This window comes from Argentina silus (assembly GCF_951799395.1).
Source record: "Argentina silus genome assembly, chromosome: 16".
Classification (NCBI taxonomy): domain Eukaryota; kingdom Metazoa; phylum Chordata; class Actinopteri; order Argentiniformes; family Argentinidae; genus Argentina; species Argentina silus.
This window is the reverse complement of record NC_139670.1, coordinates 4,090,535-4,101,035: the sequence shown is the minus strand read 5'-3', so window position 1 is coordinate 4,101,035 and position 10,501 is coordinate 4,090,535. Positions and strand designations below refer to the sequence as shown.

The window sequence follows — 10,501 nt, the reverse complement described above, 5'->3', positions numbered from 1 at the left end:
GGAATGTGTACTTTCCTAGATGTGACGTCACTAGAAACCCGGCTGCTTTTCAGAAAAAAGGAAACGGTGCGGTGGCGGGGGGGTGTTCGACAGCGCATACAATCACTGCAGAAACTGCATTTAAAGTCAATACAGTTGAATCAGTGTTTAAATCAATGTTTAAAACTACTCTGAACTGATGAGGCTCTGAGCAACCTGTCACCTGTCACCTACCTCACGCACACACGCACACAAATCTAAATTCAGGGCCTTCTCATGTCATCAGACAGTTGCTCTCCACGGATTAACCCTATGGCATCTGTTGCATATCAATGTTGTGTCAGAGTTCTGTAAGGTCAGTTGTCCCTTTACAGTGTAATATGGCATTGCAATCTGACTAGAAGTCTTTATTTTTCCTTCAAAATGGCTTCTGAGACTTGAAGATACAGTATGAAGCCACACATGGAGAGTTTCGAGGATGATGATATTTCATACAAATGATTCAATCTACAACACGGATCACTTTTTAAAACACTTTTATTTATTTTTCTCTATACCTCCCAAAAAGAAAAGCTCATAAACAAACAATGTTTTCCTCACAGGAGTGAGTATTTAACAGGCTTGTCGAACATGTGTAGAGCTAAAATGAATAAAACAATCCAAACAAAAACATTTCATATGTGTCTCAATGGCAGCAGTCTAAGAACACAAGAAATGAGTGAGTTTTAAATGTGTTGTCATGTTGTCTAGAGCACATCAGCATTAAACAGCATTAAATACAACCACCTTTCCTTCATTCAAATTCATAATAGAAAAAATATGTCAGTGAACTGAAGGACAAAAATGTAGATCTAATATATTAACCTTTCATTAAATACTCTTAACATAATACAAAGGAAAGCAGACCATAACATCTCATGCTTTTTTTTTTTTTTTTTTTTTACATATCACATTCAGAAGTGCTGGCTGGGAATGAGTCTGGGTTGAACAACATAATAAACATGTAGCAGTGGCTTTTTTAATTTGAGCATCAGAGCCTTCACTACAAGGGAACCAGCAGGTTTCCATGCTAACCAGTGCCATGGAGACCCTGCAGCTGCATGGTGATGATGTCAGGGAGGGGGGCGGGGCAGCTAAATTGGTGTCGAGAGCTCGCCCCCTACAACATCCCCGATCATCACAACAAGGACACTCAGTCAGTCATGTGTCCACCCTCCACCCTAAATGTCACTCAAGAGGCCTTGGATGGTACATGTATTCTGTAGGAGACTACCCTTCGACGGGTTGGTCACATACGTTATGACAACAGAACAGTGTAAAAAACACAATATCATAACAATAAATACGAGTACCAAGCAAGAGTATAACAGAATCACAGCCGTAACATCAAGTTACATTACAATTAAAGGTTTGTCATCAGTTATAGTAACAAGGTACACATATCCTACAGCAAACCGATGAACGCAGCTTTCCAAAAGATTCATTTGGAAAGAAACGGAGGGCAGAAAGAACAGGCAGAAGCGAAATGAAGAGAAGAGAGAGAGAGAGAGGAGACTGAGGGGAGGGGAGGGTGAGGGGAGAAGGAGGGGAGGGGGGAGAGGGTGAGAGAGAGAGAGAGGAGATTGAGGGGAGGGGAGGGTGAGGGGAGAAGGAGGGGAGGGGGGAGAGGGTGAGAGAGAGAGAGAGAGAGAGAGATTGAGGGGAGGGGAGGGTGAGGGGAGAAGGAGGGGAGGGGGGAGAGGGTGAGAGAGAGAGAGAGAGAGGAGATTGAGGGGAGGGGAGGGTGAGGGGAGAAGGAGGGGAGGGGGGAGAGGGTGAGAGAGAGAGAGAGAGAGGAGAGACATTGGAATGGGGAAAAGATCAGGTCGAGGCAAGGAGAGAACGACAAACATGAGGTGAGGTACGTGAAGACGAGAGGCAAATCACACCATGCTAAACTTAGACCTAACATTCAGTTACCTGTCCTACGCCTTGTACAAAAGCATTTCTAGTGAGGTAACGACAGGTGACGCGACACAGCGTTGCACTAATGTGCTGGCTGGAATATTCTCTACAGCCACATTCCTTAAATAGGCTCCTTAGAGTGGGCCAGCCAGGTCGCAGCATGCATATAATGACATTCACATACCCTACAGCAAGAAAGACTTGTTCACTGATATCACACACTCACTCAGCAGCACTCAGAAGCACACACCCCCCCACACACACACACACCCACACATACCCTCTCAGACATGTCACATACAGTTCCATTAAACAGACACACACAAACACACACCAGACACAGACACAGATATACACACACACACACACACACACACACACACACACACACGGCATCATTTAGCATCAGCAGTACTCCCTGTCCAGACTAGGCTGGGTGAATGGGCCACCCTAAGCTTGTGCAGTGCAGGTGCAGCAATGTTATTATGGCTGAAAGGTAACTGAATGTGCTGCTCACCAGCGCCCTCTGCTGGTAAGATGCTGGCATCGTGGCTTTACAAAGGCGTCATCTGGAAGCCTGCCTGAGTAGAAAATGTCTATCCTTCATTAGTTCAAACACATTCTGCACTGAATATATGTTACTGAAATGAAATGGCTATTTCTCTTTACATAACATTGATTAAGCAATGATATGAATTTATGACGATGTGATATGTAACTACGATATTCCATCAGTAAATGTTTACTTGTTTTTTTTTCTTCCAAAGTGACTTGTCTCACTATTACAATGCTCTCCTCTAACATTCCACAGTTTTCATGTTACAACAGCAACACATTAATCTCTGACAACATCAACAAAAAAATCCCACAAGTGAACCATGCTATTAAGTTACCGAGGAGCGACCTCTCACCCTGTCTTCTCTAGAATATTCCAGAGAGTTTAATTAAAGATGTGAATTTGATTCTGGTTTTGCCCCCTCTCCCTCAATCTCATTCCCCATTCTTGTAATCTTTTGACATATATGCCATTGAGCTGACACTTTTATCCAAAGCAATTTACATTGCAGTGAGTGCATACATTTTTCAGTCCCAGCAGGAATCAAACCCACAACCTAAGCGTTTTTAGCGCCATGCTCTACCGACTGAGCCACAGAGGACCACAGAAGCCATTCTCCCCATCAGTGGGAATCCCCCGGTCTCCCACGTGACAGGCGGGGACACTCACCACTACACTAACGAGATAGGAGGTACTAAGACTCATATTGTGCTGGTGCCCTTTGTTACCCCGTTACATACAGAATACTATGTAAAAACACATGATTATCATTTAATACTTTCAGGACTTCTAAGTACAAGGAATGTAAAATGTCAACTTTGCACATTTATTTGTATGCATATTCGTGAGGATGTGTAGAATAATGTATTGTAAAATATACATATAATGTATCGTACAATATAGGCATAATACAGCAGGTGGTAGATTATTATACAACATATCCTGTACGTTTACTATGAATATGAATTTAACATATTCCTTTATACTCTTGATATCATATTTCATCATCATACATTGACAGTTATAACATTACACACAGGAGGGGAAGGAGTATTTTCCACATCAACAGACTATTGTAAAATACTGTAAAAATATCCAAAAACAAGAACATTCAGAGTCTGCCCGGTGAGTGTTAAAACAGGTCATAAACAAGTGCCTATAAGAATACATACAGGTTACACACAGAGGGGGACAGGTAGGACATGTCAACACACCAGAATGAGGAAAAAGGAAAAGAACTACACAACCCAGAAAAGCTTGCTGCTCTCATTTTTTTTTTTTTTTGAAAAGGCATAAAAGAAGCAGTGCGCGATGCAGGCATGCTGATCACTGGCGAAAAACAACCAACATTCAGCCAAGAAGAAGAAGAAGAAGAAGAAGAAGAAGAAGAAATCAGACCAGACGCCCACCGCAAGACAAAAAGCTAAAAGCAACCAGCTAAGAGGAGAAAACATCTGTTAAGGAAAAGCAAAAAACAAAATGGGGGATCCCTTGCGGAGAGGATGGGGTGCAGTATTTTACTGGCTCACGTGTGTGTGACCCCAAGTACTGTCCACGTGCCTCGAGTGACGTTCACCTCTTCAACAGTCCATCGGATGGAGGGATGAGGAGGAGAGTCACGGTTGCCTTGTCTCGGAGTGGAGGAGAAGAGAGGAGGCAGTGTAGAACAACCAGAGTCTCTCTCCGCGACCTTCGTCCTCGTATTAAAGAGACACATCGGGAGGGGGAAGGGGGGGGGGGGGGGGGGCTGCAGTCCAACCTCAATACAATGCTGATCCGAGTGTGTGTGTTGTACAATACACCGCCATTCAACTCCACAATAAAGGCCATTCATTTCCACCAAAGGCCCTCAGAGAGAGAGGGTGCAGGAGCTTCAGAGACCACCCTGCTGTAGTCTGTCTCCCCTATGGAATGTGAACACACCCTGATGCTGAGGCGAAAGAAAAGGAACTGCAACGCAACGACTCTAGAATGTACTGTAGGTAGGTCCTGTTACTATGACACGTCGTTTAAATCGGCGTTGCCGTGGTGATCCAACTGAAATCCAACTGAAAACAAACACAAGTCATCTGAGACTTAAGGTTTCAAATGTGTAAACATGTTTGGTCCCAAATCAGAGTAAAACGTCGAGCGAAAGAGAAAAAGGTTTTTGAGTGGTCGGTGGGAGAGGAGGTACCCTGAAAGAAGAAGAAACAGGAAAAAGGAAAGGATGCTGGATGTAAGTCCCTGTGTGGCACCCCCTTCCTTCTGAGAGCAACCCTCCTGTCCTACTGTGCAACACTGCGTGCTACAGTAGCCTACCGTATCCAGCCTGCCTTCTCACAAACGCCTCGTCTCCAAGTCCTCTGACCTCTCCACCACTCCTCCTCCTCCTCCTCCTCCTCCCTCCCGCCTCCCGCCCAACGCATCGCTGGCATTGGCCAGCGACCACGCCAGTCACAGGATCTGCGCCTCCCCTATTGGACGAGGAGACTGGGGTGCCGGGTTGGGCGCTATGGTGGGGGTGTGGGTGGGTTAGGTTTCTACCCTCACCCCCTCCCCTCCTTCAAGCTCCTAACCCCCCCCGGATCTCAAATAAAAACCTGTGCAAGGAGACAGCCTGCCCCCAGCCACTGGTCGCACCGGCCCCGGCAGCCCCCCCCTCACTTCTTAACGGCCTGTCGGTAACTGTGTCTCTGGCCCTCGGTGCGCTTGCTGCTGGCCTTGCCCCCCCCGGCCCCACCAGCCCCTCCGGCCCCTCCGGCCCCCCCGGTCCCTCCGGCTCCCCCAGCCCCGTCCTTGGTGCTGTTAGCCTGGCTAGCCTGGCTGATCTGGCTGGCCTGGCTGCTGTCCTGAAGGGTGGGGCTGGAGTGGGCGCGCTGCAGGCCGTTGTCCTCCAGCAGCTGGGACTCAAACAGAGACAGGTCCTCCTCGCCGCAGCGGATCTTAGCACGCAGCAGCATGGCGTAGGTACCGTACCGTGTCTTCTACAGGAGGGAGAGAGGGGAGGAGGAGGAGGAGGAGGAGGAGGAGGAGAGAGCGAGAGGAAGAGAGAGAGAGAGAGAGGGAGGGAGAGAGGGGGTTTGGGAGAGAGGGAGATGGGGGGGAGAGGGGGTGGGAGAGAGAGAGGGAGAGGAGGAGGAGAGAGAGTGGGAGGAAGAGAGAGAGAGAGAGCGAGAGAGAGGGGGTTTGGGAGAGAGGGGGAGAGGGGGTGGGAGAGAGAGAGGGAGAGGAGGAGAAGAGAGAGAGAGAGAGAGGAAGAGGAGGGAGAAGGGACGACAGAGTGAATGAGAGCATTTACAGTGCCACATAATTGCTTAACGCTTGACTGATTTTCCCATTTATTTCTTTTCCCTTTATAGCTTTTAAAGTTCACCGACCGACCGACAGACAACTCCTCCGATGGCTCACCTCAAACTCCAGATACTCGTCCCGCTGGCGGTACTCCTCCAGTTCGCGCCCTTTGACCTTTCGGTCTGGAGGGTAGGAGCGAAGCTCAGCCAGCTCAGTGGAGATGGACCGGAACTTGGCCTCGTGGGACTGGACCTGCTCCTCCTGTAGAGCACAGAGACAGGGGTCAGAGGTCAAGAGGCTGTGGGGATGATGGGGTCACAGTATGGATGGGAAAACAGGGGATTACGCATACGATTAAACCCATGTAGCTACCTTAGTGTATACTGTACTTACAGTACTGTGAATATCAGAATGTCTTGTCATTTCACAGACAGACAATTTCTCAGACTGTTACTTATTCCTGTCAGACTATGGTGAGCTTGCATAATTGTGTGTACTGTATGGTGGACTATTTAATGGGTGACAACGTCCTCAAGTGAAGAAGGAGGTTCTACTGTTCATATGGTGATGTTGGTGATGAGGTTGGTGTGGAGGAAGGATACCTGGGACAGCTTGGAGGTGGAGCCTGGCAGCAGGGGTCGGCTGAACTTCTTCTGGGAGCCAATGGCTGCGGGGAAGGGCGTTGCAGAAAACATGGCCGACACAGTGTTGATCCGCGTGATCCAGGATTGCATCTGTTCGGCATTTCTACAGAGGGTGACAGAGAGCCGCGTTACGCAACACTGCAAGGACATAGCTAACCAAGACATCAAAGTGATTATCATCGTCAGAGCTGCTGAAATTAAGATTGCAGCTTTGCTGTTGACAAAGAAATAATTAAGGGGCCAATTAATACTTGAGAAAAAAGGAGCAGTTATCCACTAACAGGCCCATTAGGGACCATTGGGAGTGATCAGATGAAGGCAGACAGCCAGAATTCCCTGGATAAAGACTGAAGAGAGAGAGAGGGTGGGGGGGATGAAGAGGGTGGGGGGGTGAAGAGGGTGGGGGGGGTGAAGAGAGAGAGGGGGAGAGAGAGAGAGAGAGAGAGAGGTACAGTATCTGGGACAAATGCAGGCTGCAACTGGAGCAGAGCCTGTCCTCCTGGGGGACTGGAACATGTGGCCACTCATGTGCCGCATCCTGGATTTACACACACACACACACACACACACACACACACACACCACACACACACACCACACACACACACCACACACACACACACACACACACACACACACACACACACACACACACACGCCCCTTTCCATGCACTTGGATGGATAAAAGCTGCTTCTTGCTGTGATTGGCTGGAATAGTGTAGAGACTGGACACACATTGCTGAAGGTCAAACAGGAATAGGTGACCTTGCGATGTCCACATCAGGTCTGCTGACTGAGTTTGATGCTGTGTGCTCTGCCAGATAGACAGGACAGGCCAGGCTCCAATACATAGAAGTTCAAGGGCATATACGGTGCCCTCCATAAGTATTGGAACAAAGAAGCATTTTGTCTCCTATTAACAGTTTTTTATTTGAAATCAAATCAGTTGCTATGGGGTCAAAGTAGAGATTCTCAGCTTTCATTCAATTGGTTTTTTTCAGATTGGGTTCACCATTTGGCTATGTTTCTGATTTATTATGTTTCTGATTGATATTTCAGCCTCATAATGGCTTCCTTGATTTCCATTGATGTCTCTTTGGTCCTCATGTTGACAGACGCCAATAGCACTCCAAAGGTAAATGCAAAGCCCAGAATCAATATTAGACAGTGACAGCTCTCTTATGCCTGCACAAATGATCACACCTGACTAACCCGAAAAACACCTGTCAAGCCTATTTTCCAATACTTTTGGTGCCCTGAATTTGGGGGATTTTTATGTATAAAAAGGGTTGTAATTTCAAAATGGTGAAAGAAATCTGAAAAAAGGAAACATTCAATTATAGCTGAGCATCTCATGGTAAATGCTTGATTTCAAATCCAAACTGTTGGAGTATAGAGATAAATTAAGACAAAATGCTTCCTCTTTCCAATACTTATGGAGGGAACTGTAGGGATGAGGGCTGAGGGATGAGGGCTAGAACTCACGGTGCCTGGAAGAGGTAGACCCTCCAGTCTGCGGTGCGTAGGTAGAACACGTTGGGCCTCTTGCTGTAGTCCGCTGCCCTCATGGCCAGAGAGTGGTGGATGGACACAGCGTTCTTCAGATCCTCATCAGACAGCTGCTTCTCAGGCCTGTACTCCCCCTGCAAGAAGAATAACAGATTCATCAGACTGAGATCATCATTGACCTAAACACCATCTCTTCTGACCACAAGGGAATATCATGAAAACATGTATTTTCAAAACAACGTTATGAAATGAAAGCTAATATACTAAAGTCAGGGGTCTATCTGCCACCCCAGTAGGGGGTCTATAATCATACTGCTGTACATCTATAATCATACTGCTTGGACCAGAGAGCAGAGGGACGTGTGTCACCATAACAGCTTCCCCAGTAGGTTCTGGCCCAGTTAGTGGAACACAGGCGGAATACAGGCGTGGCGAAGGCCCGGACTGCTGGTCCATATGGGCATCCAGGACCGTGCCAGGGCTGATATGAGGGCTACTGAACGCAGCCACTCAACCAGGGACGGGGAGGGGACGGAGGGGAGGGGAGGGGAAGGGAAGGGAAGGGAAGGAGGGGAGGGAAGGGATGGAGGGAGAAGAGGGAGGGATGGAGGGAGGGAGGGAGGGATAGGAGGGGAGGGGAAGGGAAGGGAAGGGAGGGAAGGGAGGGGAGGAATGAGAGGAAGGGGACAGGCATTGGTGCATAATCTCCTACTCATGATCATATCAGCAGGAAATGAAAAGCCATCCAGCTCCCTTGGATAGTATGTCCTGCATGAGTGGATTTAGTAAATACTGTGTGTGTGTGTGTGTGTGTGTGTGTGTGTGTGTGTGTGTGTGTGTGAGTTGGCCAAAGATCTGTTACGTAATGTATCTACCATATACCCTATACTCTACTGTACTATGAGAGTGTTGTACAGAGGGCAGATTGTCCGTTTTTATTTCTATCTAGTCTCAAAAATAGTCTTGTCTTCTCTCTCGTGCAGTGAACAGTAAACAATACATGGGTTGATAAACAGCTTCACAGCTGCTTGAATCAACATGAGTGTCTCAGAATTAGGCCCTTCACAACACACACACACACACACACGCACACGCACACGCACACGCACACCCTATGCACGCATGCATGCACGTGCAGACACACACACACACACACACACAAACACACACACAAACACAGTCACATGCATACACGCACGCACACACACACACACACCCACATACACAAACACACGCACGCATGCACACACACACACACACACACACACGTATGCATGCGCACACACACACACACACACACACACACACACACGCATGCACGCACACGCACCTACTCCCACATACACAAACACACACACGCATGCACACACACACACACACACACCTTCTGCAGGTAGAGAATGAGGCCCTTCAGGATGGCATAGAAGGTCTTCCACCCCCTCTTCCCACGCGGTGCTGCAATCAGGAGGACAGATTGAATATGGAGTGTAGTTAATAACTAGGCCACTCATTGTCTTGAAGCTCACATTGTTACAAAGGATCATCAGATTGACTGTGTGTGAATAGTCTCTCTGACTTCAAAAGTAGGGGGGTTGTACTATGAAAGCTCTCACATTGTTACAAAGCGTCATACAGTACGATTTATGCGTGAAAGATTAAGAGAGAGGGGGTAATTGGGGGACTGGGGGGAGGGTGGGAGGAGCAGGAGGGGAGGGGGGGAGGGGGGGGGAGGGGGGAGTTCAGTACATACTTCTCTTGCCGTCCGAGTCTGCGTGTGCCTTGCGTACCAGAAAGCCGTTCTTGTAGAGCAGCGCTCCGGAGGAGTGGTGGTGGTGGTGGTGGTGGGCCATGGTCACCAGGGGCTTCCCCCCGCTGCCCTCCCGCTTCATGGTCCTAGAGGCGGAGTCCGCCTGGCTGCAGTCCCCCAGCTCCGAGAACGACTTCCGCAGCTCCTCCTCGTCGCTATGGAAACCAGACACACACACACCGGTTGGTATGGCGACGGTGATGAAGAACTGTTTTTTTTGTTTTTTTTACACCTCATTAGCGACACATCAACACTCAGCCAATCGGATTCAAAACGCACCCCGTTCATTATGAAACAGGACACAGAAAATAATCTCAATGACGAAATGCGCCTTCATTCAAGCTCTACCTTTCGCTGGGTTATACTGAAACTCTTCTGGCTGAGGAGGATTGTGAGTTTATTTTGAAAATCCCCTCTAGAAAAATGCCGAAGTCTAGGCATACTCTCTGTGGTTATATAACCTATTTACAAAGCACCTGCTACCCAAGGGAAACCGGAGTGAATGAAAGCGTTTCTTCAAAGCCTTATAATTGTGTTTTCCTCTCCATCTCTCTGCTCTCTCTCCTCTGCTATTTCTCTGTGATTCCCCCCCACGCCCCCCCCTCTCTCTCCTCTGCCATTTCTTTGTGATCCCCCCCCCCCGCCCACCCCCCCCTCTGCCATTTCTCTGTGATTCCACCCCCTCCCACCCCCCCTCTATCTCTCTTCTGCCATTTCTCTGTGATTTCATCCCCCCCCTTCCTACCCGCCACCCCCCCCTCTCTCCTCTGCCATTTCTCTGTGATTTCC

The 10,501-nt window shown here is 48.2% G+C and overlaps 1 protein-coding gene across 1 annotated transcript in view; it reads right to left on the bottom strand.

The window, feature by feature from the left end:
- Positions 1–5,121: 5,121 nt before the first annotated feature.
- LOC310817161 (uncharacterized protein) overlaps positions 5,122–10,501 on the bottom strand; it is a gene marked incomplete at both ends in the record, with an annotated part of 16,924 nt that continues 11,544 nt past the window's right edge. The window contains 6 exons of the mRNA XM_083687599.1: positions 5,122–5,445; positions 5,870–6,013; positions 6,355–6,499; positions 7,882–8,039; positions 9,290–9,360; positions 9,656–9,920. Coding sequence (XP_083543725.1) covers positions 5,122–5,445; positions 5,870–6,013; positions 6,355–6,499; positions 7,882–8,039; positions 9,290–9,360; positions 9,656–9,920 — 1,107 coding nt within the window. The remainder of the gene's footprint in view (positions 5,446–5,869; positions 6,014–6,354; positions 6,500–7,881; positions 8,040–9,289; positions 9,361–9,655; positions 9,921–10,501) is intronic.